The sequence below is a fragment of the Peromyscus maniculatus genome, chromosome 4 (assembly GCF_049852395.1).
Source record: "Peromyscus maniculatus bairdii isolate BWxNUB_F1_BW_parent chromosome 4, HU_Pman_BW_mat_3.1, whole genome shotgun sequence".
Classification (NCBI taxonomy): Eukaryota; Metazoa; Chordata; class Mammalia; order Rodentia; family Cricetidae; genus Peromyscus; species Peromyscus maniculatus.
The window spans coordinates 134,208,161-134,235,057 of NC_134855.1; the positions used below are offsets into that span (position 1 = coordinate 134,208,161).

Sequence of the window (26,897 nt, forward strand, 5' to 3'; positions counted from 1 at the left end):
TGATGGCAGGTACCCATCCAAAAAGTAGTTGTAGAGATATCCCTGACCAAGTCTGGTTCCCTTCAGAACCACGGTCATAGCAGATATGGGAGAGTTCCCTCCTCAGCCTTCAGAGTTTGTCTCGTTTTCAAGAGGAGAAGCCCTTCTGGAGAGGGCCAGGTTATGTTAGAGTGACAGCACACAGTCTGGGAACTTTGAGTCTAATTTTTAGTGCCCATCCTTGAAATACTATGGAGTGCTTGGCCTGTATCTCTGAAGAAAAAAAGGTGTTGAAGTGGTCCACAAGAAAAAGGGGACTTAGAGTCTGAGGCCATGGGTTCCTCGATTGAGTATGTCAGTCCCCTGGTACCCAGCTGTCACTTGTCACACTTTCTCAGGTGTTTGTAACCAGGTTCTCAGGCACACTCCCTTACTGCACACTCAGGTAGACAGTGAACTTGGACAGCCCTCCTCATGAAGTAGACGGGACAACCATGGTTCAAGGGTTGGCCACCTATTTTCAAACTCTTCTTTCTCTTTCCAGGTGGGGATTTATGCTGTTTTGATATTTACAAATTAATCAAAGGTTGGGGTGGCAGGTATTTGAGTAGAAGGCAGGCCTGGATATGGCTGACCTCAGGAAAGGCTCCTTTCTGAGAATGGGCTGTTTGTTCCTATACTGCTTCTCCTGGCGTGGCTGGGGATAAGGTGGAAATGGTAAGGCTTTCATTAGCCTTTAGGATTCCAAAATCCCTTTTCATACCAGGGCTTGTTGGAAGCAGACACTTCTTCCATGGCCCTTTCAGGTTACACAGGTAAAGCTAGTGTTGTAGTGCCTCCTGGTGGTCACAGGCCATGCTGCAGCCTCTGGTCTCTTTGCCTTTGCAGGCTGTTTGATTATCGAGGCCGCCTCTCTCCAGTGCCTGTGCCCAGGGCAGTCCCCGTGAAGCGACCCCGTGTCACGGTCCCTTTGGTTCGCCGTGTCAAAACTACAATACCTGTCAAGCTCTTTGCCCGTTCCACAGCCATCACTACTGGCTCAGCCAAGATCAAGTGTGAGTGACTTTATTTATTTTTTTAACTTTGAGACAGGTTCACTGTGTATCTGGCTAGTCTGGAACTTACCATGTAAACCAGACTGACATAAAACTTGTAAGAGTTCTTCTACCTCTGCCTCTTGAGTGCTGGAATTAAAGATGTGTGCCACCACGTCCTGGTGATGTCTTCCAGCCTTTCTAGATCGTTGGATCTTGGACCCCTTTGCATATCAGATATTTACATTATGATTCGTAACAATAGCAAAATTACAGCTATAAAGTAGCAATGAAATAAATTTATAGTTGGGGGTCTGTATTAAAGGGTTGCAGCATTGGGAAGGTTGAGAACCACTGTTCTGGATGGTTTGTTTTTTATCATCACTTAAATAATAGAATCACATTTTTTTTAAACAATTGATTTTTAAAATTTTAATCTTTATTTTTGTTTTATGTGTATGGGTGTTTGCCTGCATGTGTGTCTCTGCACCGTGAATGTACAGTACCTGTGGGGGCCAGAAGAGGGTGACTGATTCCCCCGGGACTGGAGTTAAAGACAGTTTCGAGCTGTCTTGGAGGTGCTGGCGATCAAAGTTAGGTCTGCACGGGCAGCCAGTGCTCTCAGTCACTGAGCCATCTCTCTAGCCCCTAGACTTTATCAACAGTGAGGAAATAAAGGAGGAAATCTCCAGTAGAAATTACTCAACAATCAAGTGTTTGGATGCATTTCTTTAAAGAAAAATTAAGTCCAGTGCTGTGGTGTGACACCCGCTGAAGCAGTAGTATATTTTTCTCTAGTTAGGGTAAGGACAGATTTATTCTGGTCTTTGTATACTGCAGTCAGGAAATCTAACTGCAAAAAGACTCTTTATGCCTCTAAAAACAGACCCCACCCTGTAACACAGCTAAAGACATGTGTCAACCTTTTCTCTTGGCTGGAAAAGAACCAAGAGAGAGAGAGAGAGAGAGAGAGAGAGAGAGAGAGAGAGAGAGAGAGAGAGAGAGAGAGAGAGAGAGAGAGAAAGAGAAAGAGAAAGGCCTCCCCTGTTGGCACAGTGAGGAGGGGGTTTTGTTTGCATTGTGCCCCTAAGTGATAACGTTGTCTCCTCTCCACTTCCAGTAAAGAGCAGCGAGCTACAGACCATCAAAACGGAGCTGACACAGATCAAGTCCAACATCGATGCCCTGTTGGGTCGCTTGGAACAGATTGCTGAGGAACAAAAGGCCAACCCAGGTCAGCTTTGAGGGCAATGCTTGGGAGAGAGTGTGCCCAAGGGTTAGGGCCCCTGCTGCATAGTGACCAGCTTGGACTAAGGTGTGCTGAGTAGCTGCTCTAGCTGAACACTAGTCCTTTTCTGTATCCTTCAAGATGGCAAGAAGAAGGGTGACAGCAGCAGTGGCGGAGCAGGTGGCAGCGGTGGCGGAGGCACCAGTGGCAGTGCTGGTGGTAGTGGCGGCAACGGTGGCGGCGGTGGCGGCAGCAGCAGCAGCAGCAGCCGGCCCCCGGCCCCCCACGAAGACACGGCTTCTGAGGCAGGCACACCCCAAGGAGAAGTCCAAACTCGAGATGATGGCGATGAGGAGGGACTGCTGACACATAGTGAGGAGGAGCTGGTAAGGGCCTGGCTAGCCATGTGATGTGGAAGGGCTGCTGCTGCTCCCCGATAAGCTCCTTCCTTTCTGCTTTCCAGAGCCTCAGTGCTGTGAGGGGTGGGAAGAGTGAGCAGTGTATAGTTCACTGCTTGAGCTGCTGGTCAGAAGTCCCACTGACGACTGGGGCAGACCTCAGCCAAGCCAGGGCCCAATCTGTCTTCTAGTCTAGTCTAGGAGGAGGAGACTTGAGCCGAAGAATTGCACACACAGCCTCTCAGGGAGGGTAGGGGGTGACAAGGGAAGCCATGGGAATTTTAATTTCACATCAGAATTTTCTAAAAGCCGAATACTGGAGTGTTCAGGGTAAGGTTAGGAGCCATGAGAGTGGGCCTAAATTGAGTGAAAAGGTCCGATTCTTTCAACATTCAAGATGCCTGCTACAGTGTGTTCGCTGCTTGTTTAGTGAACACTGAGTTGAATATCATCACACTGTAACTTACCAATAGTCCTGAACTACACATTAGAAAAGAATGGCCACCACATTTACCATGAAGAAGCTCAAGTGCAGAGTTGCCAGGTACCTCGCTCAGGACCTTACAGCAAGTAAGAGCAAGACCTGTCTGGAAGCCTAGGACTTGACTGGGTCTGGAGCACTTTCTTTACCCACTGCTGGCTTACAGCACGAGGATAGACTGTTTCTTTCCTTTTTTCTTAAGCTACCCTGGCGTTTCATCTTATTCTCTTCGGCATAGAACTCTCAGTGAAAGCTCTGAAGACTAAAAAGTACCCCCAAGTTGGGCAGCCCACTGACCTGTATGGCTTTAAACTTACTGTAGTCCATGGTCATTCATGCATAGAAATGGGCTCCTGATACACCAGCAAATCCCATGACTGGTCCCTTCCATTTCCTGTGGGATCTTCAGGACCCTAAGCCAGTTTTTGTGGCTCATTTCCTTTCATTAGACCTCTTTTCCTAATGGTCCTCCAGGTAGTACTCTGAGCCACAGGACCTTTCTGAACAGATAGCTCAGGGCAGAACTTGGGGCCTACAGTGAATGATCTCCGCTTGTCTTCTTTCTCTCAGGAGCACAGCCAGGACACAGATGCAGAAGATGGGGCCTTGCAGTAAGCAGGTATGGGGGCGCCACAGGAGCACAGGAAATCATTGAAGTGGAGGTTACAGTTTCTTCCTGATGTGGGTCTAGAGAGCCATACTGTGCCAAGGCTGAAGGTCCTCACATTCAGCCTTACTCCAGTGGCCACGTATATCAGGGCCACTCAGAAAGTGTTCCCTTGGGAGCAGGATGACGATGGAGGAAAACTGCAGACTGGGGGTGGTGGAAGAAATGCTGTGCAGCTTAGTGTGTGTATTCTAAGAGGGAGAACAGACGACCTTATTGGAGCACAGCATTCTACAGTCTTCAGGGTGCAGTACAGGACAGGAGCTGCCTGTCCTGTAACCCAGCCCTGCGGAGTAGGGGGAAGTTGCCATTTGTTTTCAGAGGGAGTGACTAGGAAGTGTCTGTCTCATTGGCTAGAAGTTCAGCTTAATTCTGTTAAGGGAGGAGATGCTCTTCAAGCCTGTGTGACAGGAGCTGTTAGTTCATCTGCTTTCCTCTTCGACCCTGCAAGATTAGGATTGCGTGTGTATCATAGAAGTGGAAATGCAGATGTTGAAGGGTAGAATGAAATACTAGTATGTCTCATGAAAATCCAAGATAGTAATTAGAGCTTAAATTTGAATTTAGTAATATGCAGCCCCAAAGCCTCCACTCTGGCCACTGTCTGTCATCCTGTTCTGCTCTACCCTAGAGGTTTACAGGTGACAGAAAGGTGCCTTGATAGATCACACATTTATAATACAGCATCTCTATCAGTAAGAGCTTCCAGGTTAGTTTAGTAAATTCCTCATAAGTCTTTCCTCTTGGCACTTGATGAATTTATTTTTACCCAGAACACTGTTTATTATATATTGTGAAGCTAATTCATGTTAGGTATTGAGGCTCAGGTGGAGAGATAGCTCAAGGGAGGAGTTGAGCCTTTCCCGTGTTTAATTACGTGGTCAGAAAATTAGGCAAGGTGCAGACATAGCTCCGCAGACAGTCCACCCTTTTTCCTTACCCCCTATGCTCAAAGTTTTTTCTCTCTCAGTCTTAGTTTCTTCTTTGCCTTGACAGGAGAAATGGCTACCAGCAGAAGGGCATCACTGTCTCAGGCCTCAAGCCAGGCACTCGTTTCTGGATGCCAATTTGTAGCGGGTACCAGAGGAAAACTGGCAGCAGGCACTCCTCTCCCCATGCATCCCAGCCAGTGAGTGCTACATCCTTTGCAAGTGGAGTTACTGGCCTACCCTTACCCCATGCACTCTTCCTGTCTGCACTGCCTGGGCCAAAGGGCAGAACACATTCTGCCCTTCTTCCCCAGGGCATTCCTAGGCTTGGGGTTTTTCTATAGGTTTGAAAGTAGGGGGGTGGGATGGGTGGGGGGAACCTGACAATAAAGAGATTGGATCCAAATATACTCTGAGGTGGAATGGTTTGCTTATTTGGTTGGTTGGTTTTGTTTTGTTTAGATTTATTGTTGTGCATGTATGGTGTGGGGTGGTAGACCATGTGCATGTCAAACCATATGTGGAGGTTGAAGGACAACTCTGTGGAGACAGTTTGCTCTTTCCACCTGTAGGTGAATTTTGGGGATTGTCAGGCTTGGGCAGGAAACACTTAGCCATTGAGCCTTCTCACTGTCCCTTCTATGAGAAAACACTATGACCAAAAGTTGAGGAGGAAAGAGTTAATTTTATCTTCTACTTCAGGTAACAGTCTATCATTTGGGGAAGTCAAGGCAGGAACCTGGAGACAGGAACTGATACACAGGCCATGGAAGGGTGCTACTTCCAGGCTTGCTCCTCATGGCTTGCTCAGCCTGCTTTCTTAAAGCACCCACATTGGGCTAGACATTCCCACATCAATCTGCAATCAAGAAAATGCAGCATAGGCCAGTGTGGTAGGGGAATTTTCTCACAATTGAGGTTTTCTTCTTTCCCAAATGACTCGAGCTTGTGTCAGTTAGACAAAGCACACTGGCCTGTGGTTTTTCTCACAGAGGTATTCTATCGGGGACTATGGGGGTCCAGCCCCTCGATAGTCCCCTCCCAGGGACCAGGAAGAATCTACAACCAGCTGATAATTAATCTTTGATGAAAAGAAATGAATCTGTGTACACGAAACTCCTTAGTTCATAACTATTATTATTATTATGTGATAGTTTTCTCTCTCTACACAGCTTCTATTCTGCTCTCATGCCTAGCTCCTTCCTTGCCTGATTTCTCTATATTTGTCTACTGTCCCCTCTAGGTTCTATCTTAATTCCTTCATCTAGTTCTGTCCCTTCTAGGTTCTCATCTATCTAGTTCTTTCCCCTATCAGCTCCTCTTCCGTCTCCTTCTCTCTCATCTGGCTCTTCCTCATCTTGTTCTTCCCCATCTGGTTCTTCCTCATCTTCCATCTCGTTCCTCTAGTCCTCTCTTCTAGCCCTTCAATCTAGTTCTTCCCCATCTCCGTTCGTTCCTCTCAAGTTCTTACCCATCTAGTTCTTCTATTCTTTTTTCTCTTCTCTGTCTCTCGTGCCCTGGGAGTCCTGGTTATATATACCCTTACAAGCAGTATTCCCTTAGCAGTGCAAAACCAGGCTTCCAGGGTCAAATGGAGGGGTGATAAGAATCACATAGGGAGGCAATAACCATTAATTATCATTTGCAACCCCAAAGGGAAGTGACCAATGGGGGAATGAATTAACTAAAGGCTAAATTCAGGTAATATCTAAGAAGAGGGCTCTTATGTGCTCAACTATAATCTTAAATGTGATTGGTAGAAAGTGTTAAGAATCTATAAGTTGCTAGGTCAATGGGGGAAAATAAAACTGTCTTTTTTTCCTGTGGCTCCTATCTGTCCAAGCTATCTGCCTTTTTTCTGCAAGGTGGGGGAAAGTATGCTCAGTCGCTAGGCAACCTGTGTACAGCTAGATGCCTCTGGTGATAGTTAAAGGGAGATCTGGAACTGGAGGTAAGGTTTGGGAAAGGAGGAAGTAAGGCTTAATTGGCACATCCGCCAGGCCTTCTCAAACAGATGGCCCAGATGCTTAAGTCTGTTCTTAGTACAGAGGTATCTCTGATAAAGTACTTTCCTCCATCTGGGAATGGACCTGGCAGGATGCTGCTAATGATAATTACAGGGAGGCTTGAACTGGCTTTCTGGCTGAGCATAGCTGTCAGCACAGAAGGTTATCTAAATATTCCTAGAAGTGGTTAGGTAAGGAGTTAGCGGTCTATAAAGTTGGTAAGGCTATAACAAAAGGAGGGTCAAGCTGAATTGTGTAAAGCTATTACTAATGTCCACCTGACCGAGGCGGTGTCTCCTTGTGGAATTTATCTTAAATCAGGAGACTTGGCATGTGGACTGTTATTACTGCTAGTCCTTGAAAGTAGCAAAGGGAGAATCTGATTCCAGAGAAAGCCTTTCCTAAGGCAGTTCTCCAAATTCCTGGAATGTGTATGTCCAGAGAGTGATCAGTCCACACTGTTAACCCTTCTTAGGGAAAAGTCAATTGGGAAAGCTTTGAAGGCACACATGATTTTCATAACAGAATACATACAGCTGATATATAACAAGCCAAGTAACACCAAAAACTCTTTGGGATTTGGCTTCCTCTGGAGGAATTCCCTGATTCCTCCAGGTAGTGACTTTGCCATAACCAGCTGAGTTCTTATGATATATTCCTGCGGCCCCAAGCAGTATTCTAGCCTTCTGTCCACCAGAGAGCTGGTATGTTCAACCCTTATGTTCTGCCATCACTAACTTCTCCAGGAACAGCCTCCAGTGTCCAATACGGATCCATTTGTGCCAGGATTCCTCTGCTAAAATGATTCGAGTTAGGTGTGATGGCACATGCCTATCATCCCAGCACTTAAGTGGAAGCAGAAAGAGCAGTTCATGGCTGGCTAGGACACCATGAGACCTTGTCTTAAACAACAAAAAACAAAACCCCACAAATGTACCATTTTTGGAGCATCTATGCAGACTCTAAAATTTAAATAGCTCAAAGCAAGAAATAGCTTTCTTTCCTAATGGTAAGGACTTTTAAAATTTAAACTGGGCAAGGTAGCATGTAACTGTAATCCCTAAATTGTTTTTCCTTTTGGTCAATTTAGGCCTTTTGCTCAGACACTGCTCTGACCTGGCAATGTCTTGCTCCTGTTCCCTTTTTGGGAAATGGCCTTGATTCAGCTGCTGTTCTGGTCTTTTAGGGATGTATTAGGGTTCTGTACTAGTGGACTGTTCTTTAGGAACTAAATGTCCCCTTCTTGGAAAGGCCTCCCCACCTCAGGACACAAGGGTGGACCTGCGTTCTTAACCAGTTTGCAGGCCTTCTCTGCTGGATCCCTTATTAAACATTTCCAGTTCTAGCGACCAGCCACACAGCAGCTTCTGTTCTGGTAGAGGACAGATGCTGAATGTGGAGTGTTCAGGAAACCTCTGGAAAGTAGCTTATGACTCAGCAACTGCTTGTATGAGTGGAGCTTTTTAGATTGTTATGTAGCCCATGCTGGGCTTAAAGTTCTGCTTCGACTTCCTGAGTGCTGGGATCACAGGAATATGCCTCCACACCTGCACTTTAGCTGTACTCTGCTTTTGTAGTATTGGCTCTCTAGAGGGTGTGTGTTGAAAGAGAAGGGAAGATCAGAGATTTCATGGGTATTCTGCTAAATTCTTTACAGGTATAGCTTGTCCCTTACAGTCTTCCAGAAGTTGAGATACATTCTGTTAATCTACTAGGAACTGACGTTTTTTCCGTGTCCTTGGGAGTCATGATGCAAATCTGTAGCCTGAATGACTGAAGTACTGCTCCTGAGTTTTGAGTCTCTTGGGCTTTCCTCTTCTGTACACTCCCAGTGTTCTTTGCAGACTTTCTCTACTGCCTGTACCTTTCTCTACCCTTTGCCTTGGAACCTAACCTTTGGCATCAGACTACTCGGGCAGCTGCACTGTGCTATCTTTAATGACCTGAGTCAAAGCCTACCCTGTCCAGCCCCAGTTAAGTCTTTCTTTGTGAACCCTTGTCTGTTCAGTTGCCACCATTCCCTACCCTGCCACCTAGGTCCATGTCCTCCACTCTGAGTTTTCCCATGGTAGTCTGGACTTTTTAACCTCACTGACTTAAGTTTCTTGACATTTCAACAAGAGGTTACCATCATAAAGAGCCATGTGATTGAGTTGCATAAAACACAAAATGTCTTTTTGTTTTTCGAGGCAGGGTTTCTCTGTAGCTTTGTACCTGTCCTGGAACTCAGAGATCCACCTGACTCTGCCTCCCGAGTGCCTTTAATCCCAAGAGGGATTAAAGGTGTCCAGCAAAATGTCATGTTTTTAAAGTCATCTTTGACTGGCCTGCTTGCTGGTCACAGGTTAAACACTCCTAAGCTCTTTTTCATATTAGATTTTTAAGAAGTTTCATGTTCTTAGGTGTATAACTTTCATTTTACCTGTGAGGGCATTGGGAACTGGAGTTAGATAGTTGTGAGCTGCCATGTGTGTACTGGGATTCAAATTGAGTCCTCTCAAAGCATTAAGTCACTGAGCCACCTTTCTAGCCCTAGACTCTTTACAATAACCTGGGCTCTGCTGTTCCCCCTCCCTCCTGTTTTTTGAGGTACAAATTTAGATAGATTCTAATCTAATCTATACCATCTATATCCAGGCTGGCTATGAGCTCTTGATGGTATTGCCTAGGTCTCCAAAATATTGGGGGTTATAGTGTGCTGCCACACACAGCTTTGTCCTTTACCAGTTCCCTAATGTTCACCATTATGAAGTTGAGAATTGTGGTTGTAATCACTAGCAGATACCAACCAGTCAAACTGTCCCATGCCATCCCCTAAGGAGTCCCACCAAGAAAAGAATTGGACAGAACATACAACACACAAAATCAATGGAGCACTATTTATACAAGAGGCACTGATCCTTGCTTTATTCACGCAATAATAGCCAACATTGGGAATTAGGGGCAGAGGTACAAAAGAAAGAAAAAAAGAAATGAAAAAAAAAAATTGCAGTCATAAACAGTTGTGATCAACATGGCAGTGAGTGGTGGCAGGTCAGCCAATATATGACTAGCTCATCTTGACCTACTTGGTTGAGGGAAAGTTCCCTCTACCACTTCACAGCCAAGTTACTTGGTAACACTTGGCCTATACTTGAAAATTTCAGGGTCACAGTAATTAAAAACAACATTGTCAAGACATCAGGGCTGGCTGAGTGACTGTTCTTGGGCTGTTTAGCAAGATTAACAGTCTGGTGGCAGGAAAGTGAGGAGCATCGTGCATGTCCTTATCCTGGTGGATGCAAGTAAGGCAGATTACAGCACAGACCCACAAGATGAAACCTCCTGTGCATCGATGGAAAATACCTCGCTAGCTCAGTCCTCAGAAGCAGAGCTGGAGGTAATAGCAAGACCACACGCAGCAGCATCTCTTGGATTCTTGGCCACATTCAGGTTAGTTTAGTACAGAAAAGCATTTGAGGGGGATCTTTTACTGACCTAGAACACAGGTTGAAGAAGCTTCCTTAAGTGCTGCTATTTAGACCCTAAGAAGACTTCTCTGTACTACACATGCTTTCTCAACAACAGAAAGGCCTAACTTTAGTATGCCAGGGTAAGTATAGGACATACAGGCCTGTAACAAGAATTCCAAGGACGGGGAACCTAGCACCTGGTAGTTCCCTTGTGTGACAAGGCTGATTCTTCAGCCAAAGTCAGTTTCAACTGTTGTCACAGGAGGGAAATGAGGAATTGGCAGTGAGGTAGTAGCAACAATCCTCACAAAAGGAAAAAGTCAAAACCTTCATTCTCTGGATACTAAAAACAGGCTGCTGTCCCATGTCTTGTGTCCCAACCACTCAAGTCATAACCCATTCTAGCTATGTAGCTCAAGAGAAACTGAAAGGGAAAATGGCTGCCCAGCTCCAGTATCTGCCACTATTCAGTTTCTGAGGACAGAGAGAACTTGCCAAAGTCCAGGAACCAAGTTTGTTGTTTTTTTGCCAAATTCACGAGCATTTTATTGTAGAAAAGAAAACTGAAGGACAGATCAAATTGAAAGAATCACTGTTATAATAACTTTAATTTATCTTGCATTTTACAGAAGTCTATGAACGATTTTAAAAAGCACCTCCTTACCCCATCACGTTTCTCTGACAGTTGTTAAAGTAGGCAACGAGTATGTCAACAGCTTGAGTATCGGCATCTTGCAAGGATTTCAGATCAATCACTTGCCAAAGAACTTGGCTTTTCTATCTTGTTTTTAATCAAATGGTACGTCCACTCTGATGGTAACCTGTTCGGCCAAATCTCCACCACACATTTTTGGAAAAATCGATGGTGATTAGCAAATTAGTTAGCTTTGGCACGGAGCTGTGCTCGCTTGCCCGTGACAGCCTGGAAGCCAGTTTTGATACTGGCAACAGAGCATCGAGAATGACAAGTTTCACACTGTAAGAAATAGAGTCGGGTGTCCTTCTGTAGGATCGTGTCCGGTGATCGGCATGTGTGACAAGTGACGTATTCCTCTGCAGGAAAAGCAACATAGAATTACCTGCTAGACACAGTAAGGCAGAGGCTCCTGGTTGCCCACAGAAATGCATCTATCTCATAAGATGAAGCTCAGAGGACAGTTTACCCTAACCAGGCAGGAAAGCCTAGGTAAACATAGCTATTCTAGGATAAAATACAAACTAAGCTGTCTGTTATGCTTTTGGCAGTAAGATACATGTTGAAAGGACTTCAGATACTCCAGAGTTAGGGACGTTTGCCAGATGCCTATTCTTGGTGCCATCTATGGATGATGCACTTTTGCCTTAGGTGAAAACAGGCAGGACAAGCCAATTTTAAATGATTAGGTAACAAAAGAGGGCTGAGACAGTCCCCGCCAGAATTAGAGGCAGGTTTCTCTGACTTGATCAGCCAGCCAGCAGAGGCTGCATCAACTGGGCTTTCTACCTCCTGTCATTTTCCATCTTCTCCCCGCTTTTGGGAGGTGAGGTGGGTTTGAGATAGGGTTTCTCTGTGCAGACCAGGCTGGCCTCAAACTCAGATCTCTCAAGTACTGAGACTAAATATGTGTGCTACCACGCCCAGCCCCATTTTCCATCATTTTAAGGTTTGTTTTCCCAAGTTCATTATAAACGGATTTCAGAATACCACAGCTTAAAGAGAACATTTCAGACTGACAGGATAAAGTCCAATTATACACTTACTGATATATCTTCTCAAGACATTTTCTATCTGTTTCTGTTGGAATCTTCCTTTGATTACAAGTTGGTTATTACCATCTATAGAACCACTATGAAAGAAAACATAAATATCCCCATTACTTTTGTTTTTCTGAGGGAGCCCAATTCCAGCACCTGCATACCTTAATGTACTTAAAATATATTCAATAGTGTAGGATAATTTCTAGGGTGTTACACTATCTAGTTCCTCAATCTTTTTTTTTTTTTCTTTTTTTTTTTTTTTTTTTTTTTTGTGTGTGTGTGTGTGTGTGTAAGGAACTTATATGTCCCAGACTGGCCCAGAACTTCTGATCCTCCTCTGCCTTCCAGGTGCTAACATTACTCATATGTACTGCTGTACTTGGCCTCAATTTTTTTTTAAGAATTTATCTTTTGCTGTGTATATGTCTTTGTAGAGTTATATGCATGTTTATCCGAATGGCTCTCAGCTTAACTGTGCTGCTCAAAACCTAAAAGCTTAACCAGCCAAATGCTTTTAGTTCCTGGCACTCACGCCTTGTATACCTTTCTGCTTCCTACCATCACTCCATGGGATTAAGGGCTCACTTTCTGGGATTAAAGGCATGAGTCGCCATGCTTGCCTGTATCCTTGAACAGATAGATTTCTGCCTCTGGAATGCTAGGATTAAAAGTGTGTGCTACCACTGCCTATCCTAAATATCTAGTGGCTTTTCTCTTCTCTGACCCCAGATAAGTTTATTAGGGTACACAATATTTTGGGGAACAAAATATCACCACAGAGTGCTGGTTCCTGTGGAGTCCAAGTGTTGGATCTCCTGTAACTGGAGTTATAGGTGGTTATGAGCCGCCCTATAAGTGCTGGAACCCTAACTCAAGTCCTTTCCCAGAGCAGTATCTGCTCTTAACTACTAAGATCTTTCTCCAGCCCCTCAAAATTATTATTGAGATAGGATATCACTGTGTAGCCCTGGGTGTCCTGGAACTCGCTCTGTAGACCAAGCTGGCCTTGAACTCAGATCCACCTGCCTCTGCCTCCTGAGTGCTGGGATTAAAGATATGTGCTACTACCATTGCCAGGCTCCTTATACTCATATTTCTTAACATGTAACCCAACTTCAGCTATCTCTAGTTAACAATCAGATTTCTATGTCCAAAACAAACTGATCCCTCAACTGTGTGGATCTGATTGCCTGTTCAATATAAGAAAAAATTTTTTACTGAATGCATACCAACTGCAAAAAAAATGAGGGAGATACAAATGTAAAAAAGGTATGTTATTTTTAAAATTTTGAAGACAAGCATGGCAGTGTACACCTGTACTCTTAGCATGTGGGAGGCAGAAACAGGGCTACCACAAGTTAAGGCAACCCTGGGCTACATAGTGAGACCCTTGCTCAAAACATCAATATATAAATAATAATCTAAGCCAGATACAGTGGTGTGAACCAGTAATCCCAGTCATCAAGTAGCTTAGGCAAGAGGATCCCTACATGAGCCTAGGAGCTCAGAGCCAGCCTTGTTAGACATTATTGCTTATTAAAAATGACAAATCACAAAGTAAAACAAAATTAAGTCTAGTAGCGTTAAATTTATATTTGTTCCTATCTTAAAGTGGATTTTTGCAGATGAAACTGATTTTCCTTTGAAGATTTACTATCACATTACCATGAATTGTAACCCTTGATCCCCCTCTACCTAGGCTACCCTGATTCCAAAGTACGGCATTTTTTCACTGTCCAAAAAGGAAGGAAAAGAAATGGGAATTTTCCCAACAACTCTGAAATATTTAACCCACCAACCATAAAGTTCACTAGTCACAACTTGCCAGAATTTACCCCACCTCTATACCAAGTGCAGGATATTCTGAGAAGTAAAATAGCTAGCTTTCCTCCTTATGCTTAAACAATGAGTGTAATGTAAAAACCACAACTGTAATATCCTCTGGAAGTAAGATGAGTTTTTTTTCTGAGTATGTTCAAATTACACAAGTGATTCTTTTGAAGTGTCAAACAGTACTCTTTTTGCATACAGTTTCTTACCTTGTACCCAATTCTGCCAATAAAAATGCAAGGAGATGTTTGGGTTGACGATGTAATCTAAAAAGAAAATCAAATACTTAATTTCATGGAAATCCTGAAACAAAACAGAAACCATGCTGTTTACTATTTTACTGTGATTACTCAGTTATAGGAGAATCTTAGTTCACAGTTCACTTGTGCATAGAAATAAGTAGCACTAGCTATATAATCCCTATATCCAAGAGGCTGAAGCAGAATGATCAACCTTAATTTCAAAACCCAGCCTGCGACAATGAGTGCCTGTTTCAAAAACAAAGACTGGATAAACAGCTCAGTAGTTAAAAAAATTAGCTGCTCTTCCAGAGGATGAACTAGGTTTGATTCCCAGCACCCACATGGCAGTTCAACCATCTGTAACTTCACTTCCAGGGGAGCTGGTTCTCTCTTCTGGCCTTGTTTCCAAGCATACATGTGGTACACAGACATACATACAGCAAAACACAAATACACATTAAATATATAACTAGTCAACAAAATGATATATGCTGCTTTACAGTTTGGTACTAATTAAACTATTATGTGCCATTCCTAAACACAAAATACCTAAAAGCACGAAAGCAAAACAAAACATTAAAATCATAGGTAGGCTATGATTATCTACCTCCTAAGAGTGGATTTGCACATAATATTTCATGTTCTTACTTTATCTTTTCTAATTTCTAGTAAACATATACTATTACTGTCATCAAAAAAGTAAAATATTTTGAATAATGCTGAAAGTAATGAAAATGGGTTACCTCTTCCGTAACAAGCAAGTATGACTTACGAAATTGAAAAATAGATAGTGAGTGGATAGAGAAAACCTGCCAGAAAGGGCACAGCTGAACAAATCTGAAAAAAGCCAGGCTCAGGCAGTGACCTGACCCCAGCACAAGATACAATGGTGATTAAAAACTAAAAATTTCTTTCGTTGGGTCCTGACAATCAAGGAAGCTTACCTTCAGCTACTTCCCCAGTTGACTGCTTATTTGGCAGGCCCACCCCTTGCTTGAGGATTATATCCATCCTCTTCACTCCTGACTCGGGTTGTATCTACCATCCCCAACCCACAATGGGTATGGGTGTTTTGCCTGCACATCATAGTCCTTGGAACTGGAGTTATAGACAGACAGTTGTCAGCTGCCGTGTGGGTACGTACCAGAGTCATCTCTCCAGCCCCTAGGGTCCCCTCTTATCAGTCAGTATTAAACTTACTCTTCTCATCTTTAGATGCCAAGATAAAATGTGCTCTGATGACAGACAGACATGAACTGTGACTTATGTCAACCTATGCCCTACGTACTTTCCCAACCTATAGAACTGTAAAAACATTTAACAATAAAATATGGTTAGTATTTGGAATGAAGGGTCTCCACTAGCCCACTTACAGTTTACAGATATCTGTAAAATTGACAAAAGAAGTTTTCTTGGTTCCTACTCGGACAACCTGTGGAGGTTTCATAACAAATTTCCTCTTCTCTCCAGCAACCATATCTGGATTCTTTTCTCTCATGATGTTGAACACTCGGTTCAGCAACTATAAGGAATGGGAATTCAAGCACATTCTTAGTAATAGCAAGAGTATAAAATTTCTATGAGCTGGATGGTGGTGGCACAGGCCTTTAATCCTAGCACTTAAGAGGTAGAGGTAGGTAGATCTCAATGAGTACCAGGACAGCTAGGGTGGTTACACAGAGAAACCCTGTCTTGAAAAGCCCAAAAAAACAAAACAAAAAAAAAAAAACTCTATTTAAGACACTCTGCTTTAATAAAGCTATTATATTTTTATTAAATGTACACATAAATCTCTACATGTTCCGGGAACTTCTTGAGGGCAGCAGCTCATTACTTACCAATATCTGGGCCTTAATGGATGCTCAATTATTCCTTGTTAAGAGTTAAGAAAATAAGCCCTGATCATTCTACTGATTTTACAGGAAAACACGTGACACATGGGAAAAAATGAAGACACCACAAATGAGCAAACTCCAGACTACCATGACCACAAAGTGGACACTTGTAACCAAAGCTCCACAGATTCCCAGAGGGCTCCATACCCTCTGGTGAATACTAGTGACAGCCACATTCTGAGCATGCTGCCCCACAAGTTTGGGATCATGAACTGTCATGCACTGGCTACATGGCCTACTGGAATCTCTTTTATTGCCAATCTGTATCTCAGTGGCTCTTCCAATGCAGGGATTCATACCTACTTTTCTCTGAACTCAGATGATAGCCTTAACTCCCTCCTAAAAAAAAAAAAAAAAAAAAAAAAAAAAAACTGTCTCACCTCCTCATATGTGTAGTCTCTTTCTGAGCCTGCCCAAGCAGGCCCAGTCTGGTTACTGAATGAAATGCCATCATCTTTTTTGCTGTCTTCATCTTCTAAAGCTGCAGATAACAAAGAGTACGAATGATCAGTAGGCTTTGATCCAACAAGGGGGAGTACAGATCTAGAGCATGAAAGCTTCCCATACTGCTCTTCCCTTTCACAGTGACAGCTGCAACAGCTTCAAGTACAAAGGGACCCCAGAGAAGCCCCCTTTCCTTTATAGACAGAAACACAACTTCACACAAGATCTTCAATGAGACACTCACGGTAACTATGAAATGTTTCTTACAAACACAAGACAAAAAACCCTACAGCACGTAAAACTGTAAACATTACAAATTTTAAATGTGTGGGCAGCAGTGGCGCATGCCTTTAACCCCAGCATTCAGGAGGCAGAGCCACGCAGATCTGTGAGTTCGAGGCCAGCCTGGTCTACAGAGTGAGATTCAGGACAGGCACCAAAACTTGTCCGAAACCCCGTCTCAGGAAAAAAACAAAAACAAAAAAAATTGTAAATGTTTAAAACTCCATTACAGTAATTTTCCTGTCTGAATCAGAATGACTTTTGTATATAATTTTTACTATACTTTAATAATGAATTTTTTTGTCTACCATTATCAAGTTAAGACACTCCCGCCTCAAGACACTTTTTCATTATCACACAGTGGAAATAAAAGGCAGAACAAATATTTTTTAAAAGCTTCTCAAGTCAGCCAAAGAGACCCAGATCAAAGGCTTATGTAATTTAAAACCAAGATGTTTAGTTCCCAATGTTACCTTCATCTTTTTCTAGTATTTCATCTTCATCTGGGAATTTGACATTCTTCTTTTTCTTCTTTTTATTGCCAAGCATAATATCCAGGTCATCCTCTGGCTCAGCTGGCTCTTGAGCATCACTTTCAATCTTAAGATCCTAAGAAATTAACATAAGTCTCAATATATTAATACTAGAAACTATTTTTAATGACATGGCCAAGTATCATTTTAGAATATTCACATAGTCAAAGCTAAAATTATAGATGAGAAATGCCTCTCACAGATAGGCTAAACTGCCTCAGACTCTTTGCCAAATACTTAAACTGTACATTCCTCCAGACAATTTTGTAGGGTTGTTCCCCTTTCTTCAGTTCTTCCTTTTTATTAGTCTCAGGATCTTGTTATTATTGTCTGTATTCTAACCAGGCTCTACCTCACTTGAGAAACTTGAATATTCTTCAATCTTCTGACTGGCAATATTCAGCGGGAACGAGCAAGGCTAGTATTTTAAGTTTCTCTGACATCCCACACTGTATTTTATTCACATTAAATGTTCAGAACAGGTAAATCTACACAGGCAGTAGATTAGCAGTAGCTGAGGCCTCACCAACTCAGGTTGGTGTTTAATGAGAACTAGAGAGTGACAATGATCACGGGCTTTGTTTTCAAGAGGAATGTAAGTGTTCACATTGATGACAGTTACAAAACTCCGAATATGCTAAAAAACATTTACATTAAATGGATGAATTATATGCTAAGTGAACTGTACCTTAATAAACTTTTTTGCTTCAATGTAATGGATTTCATTACTGCATTTGTAGATAAATTTGTTTTTGCTGATCCTTGTCCTCAACTCCTCCCATCCCCTTTAAGTTTCTAAATATGACAATCAATGGAAGGAATTTTCCTACAGACACCAAATACATTGTTATCTTTTGCACAATTCTCCAGCTCCCCAATACAAATTAGGTATAATACTGATTACCTGGAATAATTAATCAGACGCCCTATGTGTCAAAACTTGACTTCATAGTTTAACGGCTTTCATTTCAGACACGAGTAGTAAGTTTCATTTACACTTTTGCTAAGCTACAAATTCAAAGACCTTCGGTCACTATTCAGTAATTTGCTAAAACTCACAGCACTCAGCAAAGTTTTACTTATCATTTATAAGATTAACTGAGGAACAGCCAAATGGAAATAATGTATAGAACAAACAAAAAAAAAAAGCCAAGTATCTAAACATGTTACCCTATCAGCACCTCTGTGAGGTTACCAACCTGGAAGCTTGTGACAGAACTCAAGTGTCCACACTGTCCATCCACAAAGGTAGCAGGGGTCGTTCAAAGTTCCAAACTCTAGTAATAGTTTGATCTTCCTAGTGACTAACCATCCTGAGAAACTATATGGACACTAGATTTCTCAAGAGCAAAAACAAGTATTACCTTTGAAGACTGCAGGGGTTTTCAGGAGTTGAATGTGGGAATACCAGAGGTAAAGACCTAATTATTTTTTATTGTATTTATCACATCAGCTTAGCACCAAACTGAAGAAGTTGCTGGGTATCAGTTCACTAGATGACATCATGAAAAAGGGAAAGACACAACTCATGGGGAATTGGGGTCATGTGATGAGTGGATAGACATGATACAGCCTGACTCCAAGGTTACTTGCTGTAGGCTTGAATGTGAAAAGGGCACATTAAATCTTAAGAGATGAATCATAAGTTCCACAAAAGAACAGAGGCTCAGCATGTTTCTTGGCCTCTAGTTTCTCACCAGCTTATCCTGCTCAAGTATATTGTCAACATGATCACAATTACATTTTTTGTGTGTCTGTCTTGAATGACTGTTGACAATGGCTAATTTCATAGATCTTAGCAGAAAAACTGAAATAGGTGGGAATAAGTGAAACTCAAATATGAGATCCTGAATCTAGCTGTGTAGTTTTGGTGCCACATCAACCTCCAGTATTAACTAGATGCCCTACAAATAAAAGATCAAATAGTGGACCTAGTCTCTATGATGAACAGTAAGTAAATAAGAAACTTAGAACTGCTTAATATAAGCAAGCACACACCAGCAAGGTTGTAGTCATCCACACTGTGCCTAACTAGGATACTTGAAACAGGGGAGCTGATGACCTCTTCTGGCCTCTGAAGATGCTGCATGCATGTGGTGCACAATCACAGACAAAACACCCATACACATAAAATAAAATAAAAAATCCTAAAAATATTTTTTAAATACTCTAAATTATCCTTGAAATACCTCTGAAGAAAAAACAGAACCACCAGTAAAATAAAATCTTACTCATTTCAATGCAAATTGAGCACACCAACTCAGTGTAATTACCAATACAATTTGCTGAATGGAATGTCATCTAAATTATGACCTTGTTTCCAAACAGACTAAATAAATTACCTGTACATGTAGGCTACACTTCACATACTTGGGTTTGAGCAAACTGCCAAAGAAAAACTTCAGTACATAGTAAAAAAATCACAGAGCTTTAGATATATGATTGTTTATGCTCTTTTCACTGTGAACATATATTTGTGAATACATACAGACACATACACACAAAATTACTATATGCTCTTTTTATAAATAAATGTGTGAGCTTTGTTAAAGTGATTTCTGCATAGTCTCTGTGTATGTGTGTGTACATATGTGTGTCAGTATACACTTGCCCATGTTTGTGTTAGAGACCTGAGGTTGACTTCTGAATATTTTCTTCAATTGCTGCTCCATGTTATTTTTATTGACTGTCTGAACTAACAGTGAGTTCAGGGAACTACTGTTTCCACCCTGCCCAGTATCAGGGTTATGCTGCCAGGCAGGCTTTTTTGCCAGTCCTGTTGATCTAAATTCAGGTCCTCATGGTTGCCCAGTAGACACCTCAGCCACTGAGTACTCTCCCTAGCCCCTATCTTTAAAATGGTAGCTCTTGAGCAAAGAAGAATAGTCTTCCAGCTATTCTGTTCATCCACCTACCCTCCTATTAACCTTCCTGCTTACCTATCTACATTTTATTCAAATAACTTTCAGATTTTTGTATTGGAAATCAATGCAAGAAGATGACAATTATAGAGTTTCAAGTCCCTACAAGATTAAGAGCACTCTACACAGAATTACCAAGAGAATCCTAGTTTTCCTATAGAATTACTGCTATCAGCTACCAACTACCACACTGGGGGATGTTCTTTGCTGGTACTGAAAGTTTAACACAAAAAGCTATATTAACCTCTGGAAGAGCAGTCAGTGCTCTTGACCTCTGAGCCACCTCTCCAGCCCACGGAGATTATCTTTTGTGAGCCAAACAATTTTAGCATGGTTAAAGACAATGGGCATTTTGAGTCCATTTTAATGACATAATATATAAGACCTAAATCCCTCTGACTATACACACACATTTTTTTCTTTTCTTTCCTTTTTGTTTTTGTTTTTTCAAGACAGGGTTTCTCTGTGTAGCCTGTGTGTGTCCTGGAACTCAATCTGTAGACCAGGCTGGCCTTGAACTCAGAGATCAGCCTGCATCTGCCTCCCAAGTGATGGGATTAAAGGCATCCACCACCACTGCCTGGCTATTACAATCTTTTATACCATGTAGTCAGATAAGATTCCTAAGAAAATTACCTTAATAGTAGTGGCTAAATGCTAAACAACCAAAGCAAAGATATTAAGAGATGAGATGAAGGAGGAAAACAGCTATTAGCAGTCTTTCCAGAATTCCAATTTTACCTTCAATAAGAAAGCTATACTACCTTTACACCTTCTTCAGCTTCATCAATATCAAATATCTTTTTTGTTTTTTTCTTCTTTTTCTTTTGATTAAAGAAGTTCAAGTCATCTAAGTCATCAGAAGCATCTAAAAACAGATTAAAGATTTCCAATTATTAACAGAAGGCAAGACATCAAGTTATGAGTCACACCAACTCCTTTTATGTATTTCCAGGGTAGTCCTACCACTACCACCAAAGTTATAGTTCTGAAGAAACTGACAAACCAACTCAAAGCTTTCTAGAAAAACCTGGTCAGGGGTCTTGGCTGAGAACATCAAACTCAGTAATCTGACCACGTAGTGTCAGAAAGTGCTTTCAGACACCATCTCCGAGACTACCCAACTATACCTCTTTACTTGTGTCTGCCCTGTCCCCACCCACCTTCTATCCCTCAATCTCTGGCTCCAGCTCTACCAAATCAGTGTAGCAACTAAGGCTTCCACAACAGTGAACGACACAACTACTCACCCTTTTTCCTACTGTCCTCTTCATCAGCTTCCACATCTTTGTCTTCAGCTGGTTCTGGCTCCACTTCTTTTGTTTCTGAAGGCTGGGTTTCTTCTGTCTGGGCATCACCTTCTTCATCTAACATAAAAGGCTTCTTCTTCTTCTTTTTCTTTTTGCTCATAGTAGGATCAAAAATCATCTATTTAAATTTAAAAAGACGAATTGATTATTTTTTAATGATGCTCACATTCCAAATATGCTTTATTCTTAAAGAACTGGGCATATTAAAATCCCAAAAAGGGGTTTGGGGGGATGCCTCAAAGCATCAAAGCACTTTCCCCCACCACTTGCTTGTTCGCATACTCTTTCAAATACAACAAAAGGTAAACACATGCAACAGAAATACAATACAGGTTTACAAAAGGTCCATCTAACTTCCTTTACATTATTAAACATGGGAGTACCCCACGTCTTTTAATTTAACATATCTTAAGTTATAATAACTTCATTTTTATTTTCATGAGTAAATCCTGAAGTTTAGGAAAAGGATCTTAGCAACAACTATGTTGTATTCCTCATTTATGGCTGAGATCAACAATGTCTAGGCAGATGATAAGCATTTTATTTAAGGTTGATAATCTAGAGTGGCTAACACCAGGAGACCTGAGACTTAGTTTTTAAAATTATCTGTTGAAGAGTGTTTGGAGGTAAATACAATCAAGATATATTGTACATGTGTATGAAATTGTCCGAGTGCTGAAAATTGGTGGTGCAATCCTTTAATCCCAGTACTAGAAAGTCAGAGGCAAGTGGATCTCTGTGAGTTTGAGGGCGGCCTAGTTTACAGAGTGAGTTCCAGGACAGCCAGGGCTACACAGTGAAACCCTGTCTCAAAGAACAGGAAGAAATTTAAATTAAAAACAAAAAGTATCAAAGAGTAAAATAAAATATTCTAAAAATGTCTTAAATTTAGCTGAAGTTCATATCAATCTTAACTTTTAAGGAAACCTATCAGCAACCCTTAGTATAAGAAAAATTTCTAAGGAATCCTTTACTGTTTTTTATTATGGAATGTGAAATGTTCACTTGCTTATAGAACAAGTGAAAAATTAGTTTCTAACCTGTAGATTATTTGCACCGATCCCTTGAAATAATTTGAACATATAGGGCATATTCCTGCTGGCGAAGAAAGCAAAGTCTTTAGTCACACAGATTTGGATTTGAGTCCAAAGTATTTTTTTCCCTACCATGCTTAAACTTAGCATTTTGTTCATTGTGTAGTGATCAAAAGCACAGGTCTGGAGCCTAATTACCTTGAGCCCAATCCTGACTCTAACTTCTCTGTGGCTTACTCCTATGCTTCATCTGTACGATGGAGATAACTGAAACCAACCAATCAAGTTACCAGGAGAATCAAATATCTGATTGCAATTATACAACACTGATTCAGTCATCAAAATTTCCTCAACTTAGGGGGATTTGATTTTCCAAACATAACATAAAACTGTTTAAAAAAAGTTCTCCAAGAAGATTCTAACAACTAACTGTAATTCCTTTATGTCCAAGTACAGTAAGGAAACTAGTAAGCAGGACTGAAACCAAGCTCTAGTGTGTAGTAAGGTGGAGGAGGGTTACTGTCCTCACAGTGGAGGAGGGTTACTGTCCTCACAGGACAAGGTAGTCTGCAAATTTTCATACAGCACCATTACCAAGAGCAAGTCCAGTGCTAACTTACTGTAGGGTCTGAGGTCACTCTACATGGAAGGAATGCTGTACTTCAAACCAGAATCACATCCCATGTTCATCAGATGAGTTCTGTTCTTGAACTAGGAAGACTTGGCACAAGGGCAAATAAAACTTCAGGCACTCTAAGTTTAATTCTGACAGTCTTACAATCTACTCATTTTCTTCAAGTCTAAGTTTCCCTGACCTACTAGTAGCTTTTTCTGAGTTTGTGATTTGAGATAGTCTTATGTAGAACAGGCTGGTGTTGAACTTGAAATTGAAGTGCTGAGATTATAGGCACTCACTAATAATACACCTGGCTTAAATGCCTTGTCACCGTTACTACTCAAGATGGGAGATATCCTAACATGATCAATGATAGCTTCACAATTACCTTTTCATCCCTGAAGAAAATTCTTATTTAGGTCTATAATAGGTAGACTACAGCCTAGTCAAGACAAGTAGTCAACAGGCAAAGACCCTATGCTGAAATAACATGTATTGCAATTCCTTTCCCCGAGTACTTAACACTTACATGTTTATATACTAATGATTAATTGTGTTCACACAACCCTGTAAAACAGTTACATAAAAACAAAACCACAGAGATCCTAAGTCAGCACCAAAGCAGAACTCCCCACATCACCAGATCGTACTTGCCAGCTTGAGATATACATTGAGACATTGGCTTCAAGTTTCACATCTGGCTAAGCGGCGGTGGTGGTACACATCTTTCATCCCAGCGTAGGTAGAGGCAGGTGGATCTCTGTGAGTTCCAGAACAGCCTGGACTATTACAGAGAAACCTTGTCTTGAAAAACCAAAAACTAAAAGTTTCATATCTGACTTTCAAATTAGCAGTTGACTGCATTCCAAATGTTTGAAGACTACTTTAGATTCAAGAAGAAAATGGTTGTTGACAATGTACCATTTAAGCTTTTTTCTTCTTTTTTAAAGTTTAGCTTTGATGACAGTGGGGACTGAGGCCTTGTGCTTAGCATTCAGGAAGAAGCTACATATTCAGCCTTCTTTTTACCCTTTTGGGGGTGAGTAGATAGTGTCTCACTATGTTGTCCTGCTTGGTCTCAAACTCAGAGATCCACCTGTCTTTGTGTACTCCCGAGTTCTGAAATTAAAGGTGTAGTCTGACTATAATCAGAATTTTTAATGTTTAAGTTTCTCTTGCAAAAATACCTCACTGTATCTGAAAACTCAATGCTCTAACATCTTGTGAATGGGACTTACTTCCCTAGTCAACAGCACTCACTAGGTAAACCAGAATCACTTCCCATGTTCACCTCTCCCCTTACCAGTCAATTCCACTGAGAGTCAAGACAAGGCTAGGGTGCTAGTACCATTCAATTTACTGAATGGCCTAACCTCCTTGGGCCCTAATTTTCCATTTATAAAATGAAGTTGTAATGAAAGGTCTAAGGGCAGAGCTACATACTTCAGACTTTCAAGAGACTACTGCTGGTATGAAGGCAGGTTCCACCATCTTTGCTTGGTTAAAAAAAAAAAAAAAAAAAAAATCCTGTTCATCCTCTAGCAATAAATTCTTACCCAACACCTTTCAAAAGATCTTGTTACCAAAAAAATGACCTCTCAAACCCACCCCATCACTACAGGTGTTAGCTATCACCTGTTACTACACCATAGAAAAAAAGACTACAGCAGTATATAGGTAGCTATTTTTAAGTTATGAGATTTGGAACATGAGTGGGAAGAAAACCCTTGCTCTCGGACCTTTTCTAACGCATACATACAGTAGCTAAGAGCAATGTCTACCATGTCTTTCAGGCAAGAACCATCTAGCTCCTTCAGACTGAACTCCTTAGTAAGCTTGGGAGAGCCTCCTGGTCACTTTGATTGAAGCAGTATCGCACACATCTGGAATTCTATTACTAGCTCAGCCACTTGGAATCTGATTATAGGCACTGTACAACTCTAGTTTTCTCATCTCTAAAATGGACCAACGGGACCTTATTTTATGGAACTGTGAAAATCAGCAAAGGACTTACTTCCCTCAAGAATCAATCTCAAATTCCTTAATGTACTTTTCTAAGCCCTCCACGAACTAGCCAGTATCTACTTCACCAAACTGGTGAATGTCACTTTCTTTAAGCACTTGTTCCTTCCGTGACCATAAATGCTTTGCGATCAGCTTTCTCACTGAATGAAAAATTCTCATCATTTCTAGAGCCTACTCAAAAGCCGACTATGGAGAGCGCCTCCAACTGTTCCTCTTATCCCTCTCCAAGGCCCTGTAAGTCAAGTCAATCACAAATTCTTCACAAAGTACTTTTTTAGGGGGGAAAGAAGACTGGGCCTCTAGGTCCAATGTTAAGCAATATGTAACTGAGACAACCGCAATCCCTTTTTAAGTTATTTAATTTTATGTGAACTAAGATAAACCAAAGCAAAAAGTATAATTTAAAAAAAAAATTAGGGAAGGGGGCTTGAAATGTTTACTGAGATCCAAGCCCGGTAGAAAAAGACCCAGTCAGCTTCCCTGCCGGACCTCCCTGCTCACCTCGCCTTTTAAAGGAAACTTAGGGACTCGCGCCCGGAAACTTTCCTCGAAGGGTGGTCACTTTTTGAGACTAAATCATCTTTTTCTCTGATCCTCACATCCCGTCTTAAGAAATAAAGTCTCGAGCGGGAAATGGGAGCGAGATATCCGCCCGGAAAAGCCAGCCTACAAAGTTTTTCATCACGATGCTCCACCGGGACCGAGGGAAGCTGCTTCCCCAGGCACCCTGGGCACTCGGCACCGAGAGCCGCGGCGGTTGTGTCTGGGAGGAATGCCGGGGCCGCCTGCCCTGGTTCTGCCTAATCGGGGAAACTAACTGGGCATCCAAACCCCTTCCGAGGGCGACTCGGCGTGCTTCCCATTCCGAGACGCCGATCCCGGCAGGAGGCCGGCCTCGACGCCGTCGCCCCGACGAGAGCTGGGTGCGGCCAAGTCTGAGGATCCGGAGCCCTGGTCGGCTCCACAGCTCCGAGCCGCCTAGGCCCGGCTGCTCCACATGGCGGCCGCCGACCGCTAGGCCGCAGGCCCGGCTTCCCACACGGGTGTGGGTCCGGCTTCCTGCCTCGGTCCTTAGCACTAGCTCCGGGCTCGGGTTCTCACCTCGTCCCCGGACATGGCTGTGGTTCGAGCGGGTTCGGCACGGATGGAAAGTCAGACCGGTCGGCTTCAGACCCCGGAGTCGGCGCAGCGCCTACCGAAACCTCTCCCAGCACCGCGCTAGGCTCTTGCATCAGCGAAAGGGAACGACACCCCGCCCTCCTCGCAAGCGTTGGAAGTGCGCCTGCGCAGAACTCGCCAAAGCGCAGGCGTGCAGCAGAGACAACCTCGCGTGTTTCTTAAGGCGCGAGTTACCAGGCGACATCCCGGCGCCAGGCATGTTGGGACTTGTAGTTTGCCTAGAAGAAAAGGGCGCTGGAGTTAAAGCACTTCCCGAGGTCGTTAGCGACTGCTTCGGCATCAGTCAGGAGGTTCGGGTTCTTGTGCTGCTGGGTACCTCAGCGGTTCGGAAACCCCTGGGTTTCTTGTAGCGTGAATTTGGGGCCATTCTTCCGGAGTTAGGTTGTGAGACTCTATAATATGAACCCGTGGGGCTAATTTCCCACAAATACCCCGGGGGCGTTCTAGTATTCGAGGAATTCTAAGAGAACTGGAGGCATGCACCTCATTAAAGGCGTTTTACTTCGTGAGAAGTTTACTGGCTTTTTTTACTTCAGAAGTGTCTTCCCTGGTTCCCCTGAGGTAGACCGACAAACAACCCAGCAAGCGACAGTCTGTCAGGAAGCTTCGAAACACAGTCATAACTCGCTTAATGAAGGGCATATGTTGAGAAATGTGTCGCGTAGGTAATTAACT

At 42.4% G+C, this 26,897-nt stretch overlaps 2 protein-coding genes across 7 annotated transcripts in view; one reads left to right on the forward strand and one right to left on the reverse strand.

Moving 5' to 3' along the window:
• The window catches only part of Raly (RALY heterogeneous nuclear ribonucleoprotein), an 82,233-nt gene extending 77,119 nt beyond the window's left edge, over positions 1-5,114 (forward strand). For all 6 annotated transcript variants that reach the window (XM_042276558.2, XM_042276555.2, XM_042276560.2 and 3 more), the window contains 5 exons: positions 868-1,034; positions 2,134-2,247; positions 2,383-2,627; positions 3,691-3,739; positions 4,784-5,114. In XM_042276558.2, the coding sequence (XP_042132492.2) occupies positions 868-1,034; positions 2,134-2,247; positions 2,383-2,627; positions 3,691-3,735 (571 nt within the window). In that variant the 3' untranslated portion in view covers positions 3,736-3,739; positions 4,784-5,114. The remainder of the gene's footprint in view (positions 1-867; positions 1,035-2,133; positions 2,248-2,382; positions 2,628-3,690; positions 3,740-4,783) is intronic.
• Positions 5,115-10,763: 5,649 nt separating this feature from the next.
• On the reverse strand, positions 10,764-26,322 carry Eif2s2 (eukaryotic translation initiation factor 2 subunit beta). The gene is made up of 9 exons (XM_076570951.1): positions 26,145-26,322; positions 21,309-21,486; positions 20,823-20,926; positions 17,078-17,213; positions 16,259-16,359; positions 15,357-15,505; positions 13,951-14,007; positions 11,915-12,000; positions 10,764-11,227 (listed from the first exon to the last, which is right to left on the reverse strand). Exons 1-9 carry the CDS (start codon positions 26,157-26,159, stop codon positions 11,052-11,054), a joined length of 1,002 nt encoding a protein of 333 aa, XP_076427066.1. The 5' UTR covers positions 26,160-26,322; the 3' UTR covers positions 10,764-11,051.
• Between the last annotated feature and the right edge of the window lie 575 nt (positions 26,323-26,897).

Coding starts and splice junctions, on each gene's coding strand:
- Eif2s2 (XM_076570951.1), bottom strand. Junction 12,001..13,950: donor TTGGCAGAATTGGGTACAAG/GTAAGAAACTGT, acceptor TTTCTTTCATAG/TGGTTCTATAGATGGTAATA. Junction 11,228..11,914: donor TGTCTTGAGAAGATATATCA/GTAAGTGTATAA, acceptor CTTTTCCTGCAG/AGGAATACGTCACTTGTCAC.